The following is a 17,831-nucleotide window of genomic DNA, read 5'->3' as shown; positions in this document are numbered from 1 at the left end:
TGGCGCCTGCCCATTAAGGGCTTTGTAGGCGAGAAGAAGAATTTTAAATTCTATCCTGTGTTCTATAGGGAGCCAGTGTAAGGCAGCCAGAACAGGAGTAATGTGGTCCCTTTTCCTAACTCTGGTTAGTACACGAGCTGCAGCATTTTGAATCAGCTGAAGCGACTTGACTGACTTCTTGGTACACCCTGATATGTAGCATGTAACGACTGTAAAGTTGGTTGTAAAGTCGTCCCATTTCTTCCATTTCGTTTCGACAGAGCAAAACCAAAACGAGTAGCGATTCAATACAACCTGCCATTGTTGTTGTTGACGATATGAGGGGTTTCCGCGCGGTTTGGCTTTATGAAGCAGGCACGCAAACGGTTACGTCATGACGCAAACGATGACGCAATGACGCAGCACCAGTCGGGCTCTGAGCGGTGTGAACAGAGCGGGAGCTGAACGGAAGAACCGGGTCCGAACCAGAGAAGCTCTAGCACGGAGCTAGAATGGGAAAAGCCTTGGTGTGAAAGGGGCAATAGTGATGTCACTATGTTGCAAAGGTAAACAAAGGAGTCCAATGGAGGCGTTTTAGGCAGGGAGAGAAACTCCCTCTGGCGTATACTATTAATATTTATTTTGTCTTGTATTCATTTGCATTCCAGTTGATATCGACCAAACCCAAAAGTAACAGAATGTAATCATATTAGGTTACTGATTATTCATTTTTGTATAGGTACTTAGTAATTGTAACGGACTAGATTTTAAAAAGCAACCCTCCCAACCCTGGTAAAAACATCATATTATTTGAATTGTCCTCATTAGTAACATACCGTATTAGCAAACCCTTTCTTTGTTATTTGTATACTGATACAAAAACAAGTTGTATAATATCAGGTATAACTGCTGCTGTTTCTTAAATGTGCTAAGCAATTTGAAAATGTCCTCAAAATTAGATAATCGTTGTTTTCATGTTTTAAAATGTTACAAGCTGCTATGGTTTGAAGGGCAACAAAATGAAACTCTTGTTTTCCAAATGGCTCAAGAAAAAGAATATCAATAGAGGAATATTGATCAATGAGTTGGTCTTGCCCTTTCGAACTGACCTATAAACATCAGATCCATGCTTACACTCGTTATGCATAAACAGATCTGTGACCTGGTTACATAAAGTCACCATGTGTTGCTTATCTCTCTCAGCAAACATTGTTTCCTCATGTATCATAAGGACACACACGAGTTTGCATTTCTCCACGCCTCAATTCCGAAAAAGTTGAACAAAGTGTTGGACTTTGAGCAATAGATCAACATGTCACGAGATAATGAGAATGTTTCTTCGCCGTGAAAACGACACGATGCATCATTAATCAGCATATCGCAAGAAAACGCAATCCGTGCCCAGAGACAGATAAACGTCTGCTACTGAGCGATGCCAACCCGGAAAGCACTACTTTCTTGTTTCCTGGGATTGCGTCATGTGTTGTAACCGGAGAAAGGGTGTGTGTGTGTGTGTGTGTGTGTGTGTGTGTGTGTCTGTCTGTCTGTCTGTCTGTCTGTCTGTCTGTCTGTCTGTCTGTCTGTCTGTCTGTCTGTCTGTCTGTCTGTCTGTCTGTCTGTCTGTGTGTGTGTGTGTGTGTGTGTGTGTGAAGAGCTCCATGCTGTAGAGCTTTTATTGAATCTGTCTTCCTATTGTCTGCAGCCAGTAACTGCTTGTCACGTCCATGAAGCGGCCACGCATGTATTAATTTGAGCTCCTTAACTGGTTCTTTGTGTATATTTAGAATGGGGCTTTAGTGTGTGAGTGAAAACAAGAGAGAAAGAGATAAGCAGGGAGAAGGGAGCCTCAGAGGTGGATGGACAAAATGTGTGTGTGATGCACCCTGTCTGACATTACACTCGATTCCATTCTCCAGTCAGCAGCTGCTAAATTAAATTCAGCCTTTCTTCTCAGTGTTAATGACATCGGAGACCACAGGCAGTCGGCTGCTTTGTAAGGAGGGATTTGCATCGAAAACTCCCGGGGAAAGAAAAAGTGGACTTGAAAAACTCTGAGAGGCAGATGAAAAGTAACTTTCATGTCTCATAAAAGATCTGCTAACCAAAAAAGCTCAATGAGGACGCAATCATCTCCATATCTGCCTCCCAGTCATTTTCATATTTTGTGGATGATTATTTGTTCTTGTTGCGGAGGCATGCAGGGCTGTGATGTGCTTCTAGATCCTCGTTCTGTTTAAGAAAAGCCACAGGCGTTGCAGGAACTTTGTTCAAAAAATTATTTCATGATGAAAGTCTTGTTTGAAATCGAGATAATCTGCCGTTTGAAGATCACGACACCTGCTATTACAAATTGTGTGGTTGCAGAACATTTGACCTTTAAAAGTCAAAAACACGTGAATCGGGACGCAGCGCTGAAGATGATGTCATGGTGGTACTTCTCATCATTATCATTATCAAACAGGCCTCTTCAAAGATCTCTTACTACATGAGATACCATTTCAATCATCTAGCCGGGCACTTCAACATCAATGCACAGCTGCTGGATTCAAACTGGAGATAACTGTAATACAAAAATAGCCTTAAGAGTAGAAGTCACATAATGAGTCTTAAAGGGGCCCTGTTAAGCTCTTGGGGGTCTTCCCTTCTCTGTGGTATGTTATATTGGTTTGTGTGCATGTAAACGGTCTGCAAAGGCTAAAATCCCAAAGTTTCCCCCATACTTGTAACACTCAAGCTTTTATTGGCTAGGGCTCCTACAAATTGAACGTGATAAGGCTAAGGGGCGGGACATCTCTAAGCGGTTGACCAATCACAACAGAGCCGGACAGCTAACCAATCAGAGCAGACTGGGCTCTGGTTTCAGACAGAAGGTGAAAAGAGGTGCTGCAGCACAGACAGTATGAGAAAAATAAAGAGCCTTTTGAACATTAAAGCATGGAGACATGTCCCAGTAGAGACACTACATACTGATATACACCTGAACATCAGCAGGAGAGGACTCTTTAAAGTAGAGACACTACATACTGATATACACCTGAACATCAGCAGGAGAGGACTCTTTAAAGTAGAGACACTACATACTGATATACACCTGAACATCAGCAGGAGAGGACTCTTTAAAGTAGAGACACTACATACTGATATACACCTGAACATCAGCAGGAGAGGACTCTTTAAAGTAGAGACACTACATACTGATATACACCTGAACATCAGCAGGAGAGGACTCTTTAAAGTAGAGACACTGCATACTGATATGAATCTGAGAATGAGCAGAATATGTCCCCTTTAAAAAGCAACAGCTTCGATCCCCTAAAGGAGACATGACAAACATCTTTGTCATTATTTGACTTTTGGCCGATGCTTTTTAAATGGATAACAACAACTGTTAGTGTAAGTGATGTTAAATAATGTAATAATATATTCAGAATATATTTGATTTGTTTGTCTTCCAATGTAATCATTCAGAGATACTTGGGAAAACCAAATGTGAATTTTAACGTACTTACTGCCAGTTAAAGTAAGTGTAATGTGTTGTAAGGAAATAGCAATGATGAGTCTAAGGACCAAAAGTATCAGTTTTTGCACATGTAACATATACACCGGAGGATCATTTTGATAAGGTTGCATACATTTTTACTTCAGTTATTACTGAGATGGATTTGCATTGTTTGACTGATTTTTCTGCATGACCTCGAGCTATTGGTGCAATCAGGTTTCGTATTAAAGTATAAACAAAAAAAGTTCACTCAAGTTCTGTGAGGCAGCAAACTCTCAAATAAGAGTCGTGGGAGAAACTCACAAGAATTCTAAATGTGAATGCATATCAAAGCCCACTGTACTTTACAATATAACAACAATATAACTTTGATAAAACTATACAATACATTTCACAATTAACGTGGTTATATAACACACACTCTTTAGATAAACTCACGCACCCTTTGTAGCAACGACTCGCACTCACACAGCAGAATAAGTTTGAAATATAAAAGTGAAGTCTCTCTGGTGTGGTAGGGTATACCAAACTCCACATCCACCATTTCCTGTTCTGATTGAAAATCGATTGAACTCGCAGTGTTGCAATCCTCCCACCATCACGATGTGAGGTCAGAGAAACTTAAAGCCATGGCCCCAAATCTCCTGGTACATTTGCCAGAAGCTCAACAGTGAGATTGATGCCCGTGGAATCGCTTAAATGTGCTTCAATGCCTTCGTCTAACACAAACACCGACCGATACATGTAGGCAGCGAGGTGAGGCTAATGCGAGTATTCTGACTGGCTAAGTGTCTTGATGGATGCGTTCATGGACCGCCGTGCCAGCCGCCAGTGATTGATGGCACCATGGATGACAGACAGACTAATGATATGGACAAGCTCTTTAATTAAACATCAATTAGGAACACATATTCAATTCTCTCCTCCTCTGCGGACTTTTCTCTCTGCGTTTGCTCAGGCGGTCACATACATCTATTTCCCCTTTTAAAAGATGATATTAATTTCAGAATTGTTTATTCATATACCTCGGCACAATGCGAACTCAGATGGTGATGAATACATTAACATAAAGGTTGCTTCATTAGATGTTCCCTCATTTATCAGACATGTCTCAAAGACGTCAGGAAGATGAAGGGATGGTAAACAATGCCAAGACACACATCACCATTGATTGACTTTTTTTTTACATTTTATAAACAGCCAAGTATGCTTTGTATACAGAGATAGCAACACATCCTTTACTCAAGTAGAAGTACAGATACTCGTGTTTAAAAGTAGAAGTATTGACAAAACTTCTTTACTCAAGTCAAAGTAAAGAAGTATGGGCTTTGAAATGAACTTAAAGTGGACCTATCATGCTATATTTGAAACATATATTGTGGGGCCATACCTATATAAAACATGTCTGTGAAGTTTTTTTTTCAAAATACCAAACAGATCATGCATTNCATTTCTTCCATTTCGTTTCGACAGAGCAAAACCAAAACGAGTAGCGCTTCAATACAATCTGCCATTGTTGTTCGCGCGGAAACCCCTCACATCGACAACAACAACAATGGCAGATTGTATTGAAGCGCTACTCGTTTTGGTTTTGCTCTGTCGAAACGAAATGGAAGAAATGGGACGACTTTACTACAAACTTTACAGTATATGCTACATTCGAAAGTTCTTTACAATCATCATCAACGACGATTCCGTAGGAGAAAGAAGGTAAATATACGTCCTATTCGATGGCGTTAGAGCTAGCTGTTGTTAGCCTCTGCATGCGCCAAGCTCAAAATAACCAGCTTTGCAGCATTAATTACTATGGTATAACGTTAAAACTGATGCCCCTGCCCCCGCCTCCGACGTAAGCGTGACGTATGCGGTGCTTGCTTTCTAGACCGACAACTTTTTGGTGCTTGAAACGAACCGGATTCCGGAGCTTAGAGGCGGCTCCGCTGCGGTGTGAACAGGAAAAAAACTGTGCTTTTCAAGCTCCAGCTCCGAGCCGGCCCTGGAACCGTGTTGTTGTGAAAGGAGCNAGTTTTGCCAATGCCTGAAACAGCCTCAAGCTAAATCTAAAAGTTGATGGCTAAATAAGAGTGTTTGAGAAATTGTACAAGGCATAATAGTCCGAATAGTCGATTAATCGATTATCAAATTAGTCGTTTGTTGCAGCCCCAGTCACGACCCATTCTGTAATCACGAGGATGCACCCAGCGAATAAAAAGACATCCCATAGAGATATGATGTGTCCCAGCCCTCAATCTAAGCTCTTGTTTCTCTCATTTTCTTCATTCATAGAAGCCACAGTTGTATTCTTGCGGATGAGATGGGTTTAGGGAAGACCATCCAGACAATCTCCTTCCTCAACTACCTGTTCAACGACCACCAGCTGTACGGACCCTTCCTGTTGGTCGTGCCTCTCTCCACACTCACCTGCTGGCAGAGGGAAATCCAGCTTTGGGCCCCTCTGATGAACTTCGTCGTCTACCTGGGAGATATCAGCAGCAGGAACATGGTATGGTGGTACACACGCACACGCACACGCACACGCACACGCACACGCACACACACACACACACACACACGCACACGCACACACACACACATTATGGGCTGGCATCACTGTAAACAGTTTATTAATGTCTTTTATTTCCTTTTCAACAGATCAGGACACACGAGTGGATGCATCCTCATAACAAGAGGCTAAAGTTTAACATCATTCTCACGACGTATGAGATTCTTCTCAAAGACAAGGTCAGGATCGATCTCGTTGTTTACCCCTTGATTGCCCAAATGAATGAGAGGAAAAAAAGGTGTTTTGGTATGCGCTGCAGTGTGTCCATGTTAACCTTGTGTCGTGTGTACTTCCAGTCCTTTTTGGGCGCTGTTAGCTGGGCTTTCATTGGTGTGGATGAGGCGCATCGACTGAAGAACGACGACTCCCTCCTGTACAAGACCATGATGGATTTCAAGTCCAATCACAGGCTTCTGATCACAGGAACGCCGCTGCAGAACTCTCTGAAGGAGCTGTGGTCCCTGCTGCACTTCATCATGCCAGAGAAGTACGCTTTGTTCATTATTAAGCTTAAATGTTTGATCATGAGGATGGTTGTTGTACTGTACTATTCTCTGAGTGGCAGTAACAGTGCAACACAGGGTAATATCAATGGGAGGGTCTGCACTCTAAACATCTGATGTGTAAAATGTGTTTTTCGTCACTTCTTTTTTAAATTTATAAGATAATCTCCTTGTCCTTTTCATGCAGTTGCCATAATACAACATCCAGTAACTGCTTTTCCCCCTTTGTAATATTATTTGTTTTAGTTGTTTTGAAAGACTTTGCTTTGTTTGCTTTGAGTCAGACACTTAGCTCCAGTGTAACAAATCAGATATTGCTGTGTGCACGACATTAAGTCAGAATATAGACGGGTGACTACTAGGGATGCCAGAAACTGACCATGATCAAAATCGAAAATCGGACAACCCTGGCGAATAATCAATTATTCAAAGATATTTTTTTCCCCTTTGATATATATAGCATTTTTTTTAACTATATTTAACCGGATGAAGGATTTTAGTCACGGACGTCTGGATCTTAACTGGTTGACTCATCATACCTTAAGTCATGATCTAACATGTCATGATAATGCATGTTGCTTACCCTCAAATAAGGGGGTTCATCTGTGAATGAAGAAGAGAAGAACCTTTTTGTATCCAAAATAGTTCCAGATGGCAGATGTTGCTTTTCTTTTTGGAAGTAAATCTTCATTCTCGCCGGTATTGTCCTCCTGTTCCTCTCTCATTGGAGAGAAAACTAGCGGGGCGGGGCCTGCTGTGATCTGATCAAGAATGATTGTGATTGGTGGTTTGCTGTGCATGCAGAGCCTGCATGTCACTCACTCAAGTACCCCTGACATGAGAGCCACGCAAGTTTTCCTTTTGTAGCAAGCAGCAAAAATAATTGTAACATGATGTGTTTGAGTTAACTTAATATCGTACATCCTACAAAAAATAAAATAAAAATAATAATACATTTTTAAAAATAAAATCGCACATCCCTGCGATGTGAATATCGCGCATATCGCGGTTATCGCCATGACACGATATATCGTTCAGCCCTAATCTGTGCTACGGTGAATTGACAACTTCTTCATATATAATGTGCAAGAAATGTGTACGGCACCTCTGATGTCTGTTGTATGTGTTGTTTCTCTAGGTTTCACGCATGGGAGATCTTTGAGGAGGCGCATGGTAAAGGCAGAGACTCGGGATACGCCAGTCTGCACAAAGAGCTGGAACCGTTTCTCCTGCGAAGAGTCAAGAAGGACGTGGAGAAATCTCTTCCTGCCAAAGTGGAGCAGATCCTCCGAGTGGAGATGAGCGCTATCCAGAAACAGTATTACAAGTAAGAGCTGGACTCGACCCCTTCACAAGTAGATTGTTTCATTATGCAAGTAAACTATGTGTGAGTTTAGGTTGGTATGTGCTGAATGTTAAACAGTGAAACACTTGTGTCTGCTTCCTTTTGTCCACGTTGGTCTGGCATGTAAAGGCTGCGTTCCTAATGACAGAGCAGCCTTTCAAGTGTCCGGTGTCTATGTTCTGCTGTAGAAAAGATGAACCAGGAAAACAGTTAAAAGCTTGTTCGCGTGCAAGTCTCTCTGCACTGGTGAATGTATAAGGATCCTATTTTTTAAAGAATAAAGTATTCTAAGCGTTATACTCAAAAACACGTGGAAGTTCCCTGCGTGACTTTTGAATTGTAAATGCAATCTCCAGACGTAATTAGCTAATGTAAAGCTATAAATGAACCACAGTACTGTTGCGTTGCTGCGCTATCATCACCGCTAAGCTAAAGGCGGCTAATGTTAGGCGTGATGGTGTTAGGTAGTCTCATTTAGCCGCTTGTTAGGAACCTGCTTTTTAAATGACACTTAGAGGATTCAGATATTCACCAGTGGGGTGTTAACTGACGTATTTTATGTTGTAGAACAAAATAAGAAAATCTCCTCAGCTTGTGTTAACCACAGAAACCATTTGCCGCTTTCACACCAATTACTTAGCCGGTACTTGTTCCACCCCGAACTCTTAAGTCCCTGGAACTGTCCTAGTAGATCGCGTTCACACGGGAATAAGTCCCCAAGGGAGGATTTGGCAAATGACGTCACTTCTTCTTCTTCTTCTTCTGCTTTGGGTTCACAAAACTTTTCGGAGTTTTACGGGGCGTGGTTTGCAATTCGCCCAGCCAATCAGAAATTGTTAGCTTGGCCGACAGACCAACGAACCATTTCTTCCTCAGGAAAGTACTACCTCTCTAGCAGGGACTATCTGGGGGTGAAAAGGTTAATGCGAACTAAGGACTAGTTCCAGATCCTTTTTGGTGTTAAACCAAATTTCCCCCCCTATCGGCCTAGTTCGGGGGGAAAAGTACTCCGGTGTGAAAGCGCCTATAGACAGAAACTGGTAAAAGGCTCAATCATATCTGGGTTGTAGGATTCATTCAGGCACAACTCTATGGATGAGATTCCTACTTTATTTCATGTTACAGCTAAACATTTTCTACCCAATTTCCACCATAGTTTACTAATAAGTGTGTGTGTCTTGTGTTTGTGATCAGATGGATCCTCACCAGGAACTACAAGGCTCTGAGTAAAGGTAAAGGCAGCACGTCGGGCTTCCTGAACGTCATGATGGAGCTGAAGAAGTGTTGTAACCACTGTTACCTTATCAAGCCGCCCGAGGACAACGAGTTCCTCAACAGAGCCGAGGCATTACAGGTCGGTTCATTTTATCTAACCAGATTATGTTAGCATCATGTCTATAGGGATATGAGTCACTGCATTTAAGGGGAACATAACATCCTAAATGATACTGAATGTGCAGCAGCATGTCCATTTAAAGTAATGGTGCCGTTCAACAATTCATAGGAAGCCTAAATATAAATGAACATCAAGGTATGTATGTTTATGTATAATTAAAAAGTCCTGTCATTAGACTCATGCATAACACAGAACATATACGTATGAGTACGCAAATCTACGCTGGAACTCCTAACACAAATAATTTCCCTCAGTTTCAGGCCTTCATGTGCTCTTCATATAAAAAGCCAGGATAAAAATGACAAACCGGCTGGGGGGCTACCTCTCTGTTGCTTGTGTGGTGTCACATCAAATATCCTGATGATAATTAGCTGATAGTCACTGAGTGAGCAGTGTTCCTTAACTCTGGCCAACTTACCAATCAATCACTGTATACTAGGATCAATTTAGTTACCTAACAATGCTCTTAAATACATTTGAAAATGTGAAAAATTGCTGCTGTTTAGCTTAATCTATGTTGCTGTTAGTTGTAGTGTGCAAAACTTAAGGGCAGCAAAGTGTTGTGACCCATTCAACATATAATCAATTCAATTATAATAAGCACCCCCGTTCCTATTAAAGAAACATTGATTCTAGCTCCTTTCATTCTAAACAATATTGTTAATGAATTGCTGTGTTTTTGTTATGTGGGTGTATTTTTGGATGAGGGGAAGGCTTAAGAACATTTGTATATGTCTGACGGAACAAGTCACGTATGGCGCATTTCCACAGCAGCACGTAGCACGGTTTAAGCGTGCCGTGCCAAACCCGGCCCGTTTTTGGTTGCGTTTCCACTAGGCGTAGTTCCGGCTAGCGATTAGTTGACACACTAAACCATTCGATGACCTTAAATGTGTGATTACCGCGAAAAGGTTGACGTCCCGGAGCGAGCCGAATCATGCCATACAGATCGGGAGCAATCCGGTCCGAGTGAAATACGACGCAAAGTAATGTCAATCCTATGACCCCATGCATTGATATCATTGCGTCACATTCCGCCTCGGCACTACAGTAGTAGTTACGCTTTGGTGTTTGTTTGTAGTCGGCAATCGACAATCGTTAGTCTCGAGTGTCGAGGAGTATAGACAGTCTTTGATTCTGTTTTCAATTTGTTCATGTTTGGTGTCTGACAGACACAGTACCTTCTTATGTCCAGGCGACCCAAATAAATACAGACATCCGGCAACAACACTCACACCTGCCAGCCTCGTATATTTTGCAATCGAATCGGCTAGAGGTAAGTCTTTCCGTCCGTAAAATTTTCCAAAAAGCGGACGGCAGACAGACGTCTTGACAGTTTCGTAATTCAAGTACCAAAAATGATTGGTCAATAGTCATACAACAATGAAGCTGTAGGTAAACACTTTGCACATAATGTTAATTTAGTCCTATTTTATACAAGTACAACAACATACCGGTCGCTAAGAGAGTGATCAAATCGTATGAGTCCGGGCAACAACCGGGCCTTTCTTGGAGCTAAAACTCCTCTCGGGTCTTTTGACACTNGCTATGTTAATTTTGTTCACAATTTGTTAAGTTAATAATATATGTATTTTTCAATCAAGTATTCAACTTTATTGTCTTCATTGTTAGTTTCCACATTCCAGGAATGTGGAAACTAACAATGAAGACAATAAAGTTGAATACTTGATTGAAAAATACATATATTATTAACTTAACAAATTGTGAACAAAATTAACATAGCTTTTTATTTAAATTAAATACATAATATTTGACATCAAAAGAAACAACAATGTTTTAAAAAATCATATTAAATAATCTGATGACAAAACTGTAAACAGAATAGCTGAAACTTCAACAAACTAAATAACTCAGTTACCTCTAATCATTAACCCATGTTTGTATAATGTAGTTAACTCCGTGTGTTGCTGCTAGCATACATAACACCTGACGTGGAAACGTTACTCGTGGATGGGGCTAGAGCTGCTAGAAAGACAGTCGAACCCGGTGCATTCCTCTGTCTGGATGTGGTGCACTTTTGCTAAATGTTTAGACAAATTGACAAAACACCAACGAATCGACCACTGAATTAGTTGGCAACTAATTTGGTCATCGATTTGAATCGATTAGTTGTTGCACCCCTAGTCGTGACACAAGTTGAGAATTAAAAGGATGAAACATACTTGCACCAGGAGTGGGCCATCCAATTCAAGCTGTCCAACTGGTAGTCTCGGAGCTCCAGTCCTTCACCTCCTATGTACGTCGGCTGCTTCTTCATAGGCAGAAACCTGGGTCTCTGTTTGAGCACCTGCAGGAGAGAAGAGCAGTCGTTGAATATTCAAGTCAAAATGCTGAATACCCAGAAGAGATCACATTGAGCTAGACTTAGGCCCTGTGTCAACGTAACGCTCAAAGTGCTTATTTTTTAACCTCGGACAACGATATCTTGACACAATTCTTGGCTGTTGTACAACAAACTAGCTCCGCCCCCTGGATTTTAATAAGTGTTTGTGTTACTACACATTTTTGACACTTGTTTCCCCATTGCAACCAACCGGAAGATGCTAGATTTCACACTTTGAATGAATGAGCTTTGAGACAACGTACAACACTACACAGCTTTCCAGTCTTTGTTAACATAGTTTTAGTCTGAAAGACCGGGTCAACAACAAGCTGAGAAGCTGAAATATTTTCTAAATAACAACATAAACATTGGTGATCTACTTCACAACATGTTCCCCCTGCATAAGTCCCGGTGCGTTACCTTGCAGTCTCTGAAAGGAATGTTCTTGGACTGGTTTCTGCTCATGTAGTTGTCGATGCATTTCTGGAACTTCCTGCCAATGAGAGCGCCGTCCTCCCAGCTACACTCCGAATATGGCAAACCCTGCCACTTGCACAGATAGTCTGGGTAACCCGCCGCTGACTTTTGGTTGGAATGTCCTGCAGCATAGAAAGTCAGAGAGCCGGTAAGTTGCAGGATTCCAAAAAGCATTAAAAGTATTCAGAGGAAAGAACTAAATACAAACAACAAGTGATGTAGAAAGCTCACCTATGATTCGCTCCACTATCTGGTACTGAGAGTGCAGGTCGTCCATTAATTCTTCCTGACAATTGAAATACTCTACATCCTCCGGTGATGCAGCTTTTAACCTGAGGAGAAAACCAAAAACATTAGATAATAAGAAATAGCCTGTATTTTTTATGTAAAAAAAACAAGTATATAGCATGCTTGTTATCAAATGACCAATTTGATTGACAGAAGAGACCGGAGGGGACCAACCAAAGGGGAGGAAAGCCAGCCAGTGAGACTGTTTCTTTGTCTGTTATTTGATCGTCATCATAAATGCCAAAGTAGTCTTTCCTGCAGCTCAGTGGCCAGAAGAAAAACTGTCGGCCTGAAACAGTTTGTAATGATCTCAGCATTAAACTGGTTAACCCTTAGATGCACGAGTGACTACACTCTTCCATAAGTGAGTCAAAAAGGACCCGTATTAGAATAATGTGTTTTGATGCCATTTTTGTTAAGAAAAATCACTTGTATAATATTTAGTATAATATTTTGGTTCACACTAGAAATATGTTATATTTAATTTTTCACTATTTATAATTTTAGAAAAAAAAATACATTTTGAAAAAAAACGTTTTGAACATATCGAGGCAAAGATCTCCGCTATTCTGAGACCCTCACAGTATTCCAGTCCCTTTTCAAAACTCATCTCTTCTCCTCTTGTCTACTCATAGCCCACCCCCCATCAATCCTTGCCGGTTGATCAAGTTTGATAGTCCTACACCCCCCACCCTAACCTTCCCTTATATTGTAAAGCGATTTTGAGTCCTTGAAAAGCCCTATCAAAATATAATGTATTATTATTATTATTATTATACTGACAGGTATCAGATCTTGCTGTGTGAAATAATCTTCCTGAGAGGTGTCACTTGTGATGTAATCTGTGTGGTCTACAGTGAATGTATTCCTGACAGCAACAGGTGATAAGAATCAAAGGTTCCCATAGGATCCCATAGGAAATGCATGCGGGTCATTTTTGACCCACTTATGGAAGCTTGGGGTAGTAATACAAAAACTACAATTTCTTAAAATGTAAATAAAAAATTTGAATGGCATGATATTCAAAAAATGTAATTACAAAGATACTTCAAGAAAAACCACCTCACGGGGTCAAAAAATACCCACTTATGTATCTAAGGGTTGAACACGCTCTCACCATCTCTTTTTATCCGTATCCTTCTTCTTGAAGTTGTCCAGTTTCTTCATGCCCTTGACATTCTGTAACTTGAGTGTGTCCTCTGTCTCCCAGGTGTTGTGGATATGCGCCCAGTTCTTCCACTTGATCAGATACTGGATGTCCCCAGCCTCTTTGTTGGGATTGAAGTTGAGATTAGGGTCCCCATCTGCTTCTATGGCGTACACAGTGGTGACACTTCCTGTGGCTGTTAGGAAAGTTAAAACAATGTCAAATACATCGAAATTCATCCTTAGAACTCAAGTTTTTATGGTACATATAAACAGGAAGTAGGGATGCTCCGATCGATCGGCCGCCGACGTAGAATTATGACATAAAATACATGACACTTTTCTCTGTGCGCGGCAAAACAAGCTCGCCAAAACGGCTTCACCAGTCTGGCAGTATTTTAAGGTGTCCGAAAAAGACAGTAAAATATCGGTATGCAACGTGTGTGAAGCAGAAATACTGCAGCTCCACCCGCCGTGACGGACCGGTGAGCGGAGCAACACACACTAAGAGTTAGACCTAACACGCTTAGATATTTGATCTACCTCTGGAACTAGCTAGTTATAAATATGTTTATTCTTCAGTGTCGGGTCACTCATTACTGGATCAGTGAGCTGCATGAGATACTGACAGGCTGTGTGAGAGAGAGAGAGAGAGAGAGAGAGAGAGAGAGAGAGAGAGAAGAGAAATAGAGAAAAAGAGAGCGCTTCCGCTCATTTCTCCGTGTTATTATCCAAAGTTAATGTGAACTTGAATAATGTACTTCATTTGAATGTAATAATTATGTTGGTTGTTGTTTGTGGAAGGGCCAGTGAATGAGCCCCATTAACTGAGTTTTAAACATCACTTTAAATGGTCCCCCATAGGCCCCGCCCACTCGATCGCCCCCAAAATTGGAGATCGGAGCATCCCTAACAGGAAGTTCAAGATTTGTGAGTCAATGTTCCAGTCAGTAACTTAAACGTTCCATAGATAAGAAATAAATAAGCAGCTTACAACACTAAATTACAACTAATATGTTTAGCTAACTAGCTTATAACACCCCACAATCTGTAAGTAAATAGCAAAGGCTAAAATGACTGAATTACCACCATAGTCTTGGAGGAATAGTTCAATAAAAATAGATTCATTTTCACAAATGATGTTCCCAGACTACAAAATGTGATCTGTTTACAGTGCCAGTTGAATTCAATGATTAATCAGCGGGTTTCTTACCTCTTTTCCTCCCTATCCTGGACTCCATTACTTTCTCCAATGTCTCAAACTCCTCTTCCTCAGGCGCCGGGACGTCTTCACCGAGAACTTCCACCAGGTCGTCGGAGTCGGTCTTCAGGTCATCGTCCTCCTTGTAGCTGACGTTGACCGTGGCCTGCCGCCGGGGCCCCGCAGCGGCCGCCTTCTTGTACTCATCATCCTCATCAGAAGAAGAATGATTCGTGGACTTTTTCTTCTTCTGGTTGGTGCTTTTCTTCCCATTCCGATAATTCATCCTGAGGGCAAAAGTACACACATCCTTTACTCAAGTAGAAGTACAGATACTCGTGTTTAAAAATACTCTGGTGAAAGTAGAAGTACTGACTAAACTTCTTTACTCAAGTCAAAGTAAAGAGGCTTTGAAATGTACTTCAGTAAAAAGTACCCATAACTAGCAGCTGTTTTAAAGAGTACCTGACCTCCCTTTATATTAATAGAACAATAATGTCATTGTTAGCTAATGAATGTTTCCATGCTGAACAACGGCAACATGACAACGTTTTCATTGGTCCCTCTTCTTTAGAGAAGACCAGGAAATGATGGATACACGGATCGTGTTCAAATCAATAGGCACGCAATGACTCTAAATAATAATGATCACGCCACCAAACACACATTCAAACTAAAGGAACCAGCCTGTTTGGAAAATGTGAGAAGTAGAAAGTACAGGTATTTGGGTTCAAAATGTAAGAAGTAGAAAGTACAGGTATTTGGGTTCAACATGTAAGAAGTAGAAAGTACAGGTATTTGTATTCAACATGTAAGAAGTAGAAAGTACAGGTATTTGGGTTCAATATGTAAGAAGTAGAAAGTACAGGTATTTGTGTTCAACATGTAAGAAGTAGAAAGTGCAGATATTTGGTGTTCAACATGTAAGAAGTGAAAGTACAGGTATTCAGTGTTTCAACATGTGTGAGAGTAGCAAAGTACAGGTATTTGTGTCAACTGTAAGATAGAACAGATATTTGTGTTCAACATGTAAGAAGTAGAAAAAGGTACAGGTGATTTGTGTCACATGTAAAGAAGTAGAAGTTAACAGGTAATTTGGGTCAACATGTGAGAAGTAGAAAGTATACAGGTAGTTTGAGTCAACCATGTGAGAAGTAGAAAGTACAAGGTATTTGTGTTCAAAAATGTAAGAATTAAGTAGAAAGTACAGGTATTTGTGTTTCACATAGTAAGAAATAGAAAGACAGGTATTTGTGTTCCAACAATGTAAAAGAAGTAAAAGTACAGGTAATTTGTTGTTCAACATGTAAGAAGTAGAAAAAGTACAGGTATTTGAGTTCAACCATGTGAGAAGTAGAAAGTACAGGTACTTTGTGTTCAACATGTAAAGCAAGTAGAAAGTACAGGTATTTGTTGTTCAACATGGTGAGAAGTAGAAATGTACAGGTATTTGAGTTCAACCATGTGAGAAGTATAAAAAGAAAGTACAGGTATTTGAGTTCACATGTAAGAAGTAGAAGGTACAGGTATTTGTGTTCAACATGTAAGAAGTAGAAAGTAACAGGTATATTGTGTTCAACCATGTGAGAAGTAGAAATACAGGTATTTTGAGTCAACATGTGAGAAAGTAGAAAGTACAGGTATTTGTGTTCAACATGTAAGAAGTAAAAGTTACAGTTATTTGTGTTCAACATGTAAGAGTAGAAAGTACAGGTATTTGGGTTCAACATGTGAGAAGTAGAAACGTATAGGTATTTGTGTTCAACATGTAAGAAGTAGAAAGTACAGTTATTTGTGTCAACATGTAAGAAGTAGAAAAGTACAGGTATTTTGTGTTCAACATGTGAAGAAAGTAGAAAGTACAGGTATTTGAGTTCAACTTGTGAGAAAGTAAAGTACAGGGTATTTGTTCATAATGGTAAGAAGTAGAAAGTAAATAAGTAGTGGAGTAAAGTACTGATACCAGAACAATGTACTTAAGTATCTGGCTGAAGACTCTCTGATGGAGGGCCTTTGACCATTTCACACCCAGACGTTCATGTCCGCCCTGCAGGACGGAGGCTAATCACTTTTGCAACAACGCTTCACTTGTTTCGCAAATAACTTCATCGGGGCCCAAGACCTGACCGTGGTTTTTTGAGAAACACCCTGCAAACCTCAGCCTGTTCCTCCTCTCACAGCACACTCAATTAATTAGACATGCACCGACTTCAACAACACACTTGGGATTTTATACTTTGAATAGCAGTGGCGCAGTTGATACGTTCCTATTCTTTGCACTCTTCATTTGTTATTGCAGTTATTAAGGTTTAATGACTTACAGCTTGAGCTTGGTTTGTTTGTCCCAGGCAGAATTACGGTAAAAAACTACTCCGTCCCCAATTTTCATTAAACTGCCCTGCAGAAGGGATGACGCCTTTGGAGGGCAGATCCATTGCACGAGGCGCAGATGCAGCAAATTATTATTTTCCACTTATGGAACTGGGCCATTGGCAACAAGTCTGGGCATTTCTTGCAAGTTCTCTTCTAGTTTTGTAATTTGCTTTACTTAGAAAGAACTAAAGAATTGTCATAACATTTTTTAGTCCCAAAAGGCTACTAGTAATTATGGCCAAAAAACTTACAGTAACAGTTCCAGGTGGTTTCTGGGCCCAAAAACAAGCCTTTTTATTAGTATCATAGCTCAAATATAGCATTAAATAGATAGATAGATCGATAGATATGATATATGTAGAAGAGAATATTGGAAGACCATGAAAATATATAAACATTAGTGTTTTATATTGAAGACAGAAAAGGGCATTAACAATTGTGTGTGCCAAAATGATTAAATAAATTCGGGCAAGATCCGGGCGCAAATGAGCAGCGAAAGGAATTTTGTTTTGTTCCACTAATTTCTCCCTGTTTTGCATATTATCTTGTCCCATCGGCGCCCTGGCATACGGGGGGGCCTGTTACATCAACATTGAGCTGTCACCTAATACGATCCGCCATCCCCTACCCGATCACGCCTGGCGCTGGTGCCGAGATGGGTCCGCCATATTCGGAGCAACTCCATACGGCAACTCAAATAGGACATTTGGCATCCTA

The 17,831-nt window shown here is 40.7% G+C and overlaps 3 protein-coding genes across 3 annotated transcripts in view; 1 reads left to right on the top strand and 2 right to left on the bottom strand.

Annotated features, from left to right (window-relative positions):
- LOC104965160 (chromodomain-helicase-DNA-binding protein 1-like) overlaps window positions 1-10,493 on the top strand; it is a 33,094-nt gene extending 22,601 nt beyond the window's left edge. The window contains exons 8-13 of the mRNA XM_010794119.1: window positions 5,765-5,981; window positions 6,131-6,220; window positions 6,338-6,528; window positions 7,683-7,871; window positions 9,084-9,243; window positions 10,458-10,493. Coding sequence (XP_010792421.1) covers window positions 5,765-5,981; window positions 6,131-6,220; window positions 6,338-6,528; window positions 7,683-7,871; window positions 9,084-9,243; window positions 10,458-10,493 — 883 coding nt within the window. The remainder of the gene's footprint in view (window positions 1-5,764; window positions 5,982-6,130; window positions 6,221-6,337; window positions 6,529-7,682; window positions 7,872-9,083; window positions 9,244-10,457) is intronic.
- Window positions 1-17,831, bottom strand: part of trmt61a (tRNA methyltransferase 61A) — a 735,410-nt gene that overhangs the window by 461,607 nt on the left and 255,972 nt on the right. The window lies entirely within an intron of this gene.
- Window positions 11,450-15,027, bottom strand: LOC104965159 (chromodomain-helicase-DNA-binding protein 1-like). The gene is made up of 5 exons (XM_010794118.1): window positions 14,754-15,027; window positions 13,512-13,737; window positions 12,338-12,438; window positions 12,050-12,228; window positions 11,450-11,593 (listed from the first exon to the last, which is right to left on the bottom strand). The coding sequence occupies exons 1-5, from the start codon at window positions 15,025-15,027 to the stop codon at window positions 11,450-11,452; spliced, it is 924 nt and encodes a 307-aa protein (XP_010792420.1).

Source organism: Notothenia coriiceps, unplaced genomic scaffold (assembly GCF_000735185.1).
Source record: "Notothenia coriiceps isolate Sejong01 unplaced genomic scaffold, NC01 NC01_scaffold00037244, whole genome shotgun sequence".
In the NCBI taxonomy this organism is placed as follows: Eukaryota; Metazoa; Chordata; class Actinopteri; order Perciformes; family Nototheniidae; genus Notothenia; species Notothenia coriiceps.
Note: the sequence above shows the minus strand (reverse complement) of the source record. Positions and strands in the feature narration are given on the sequence as shown.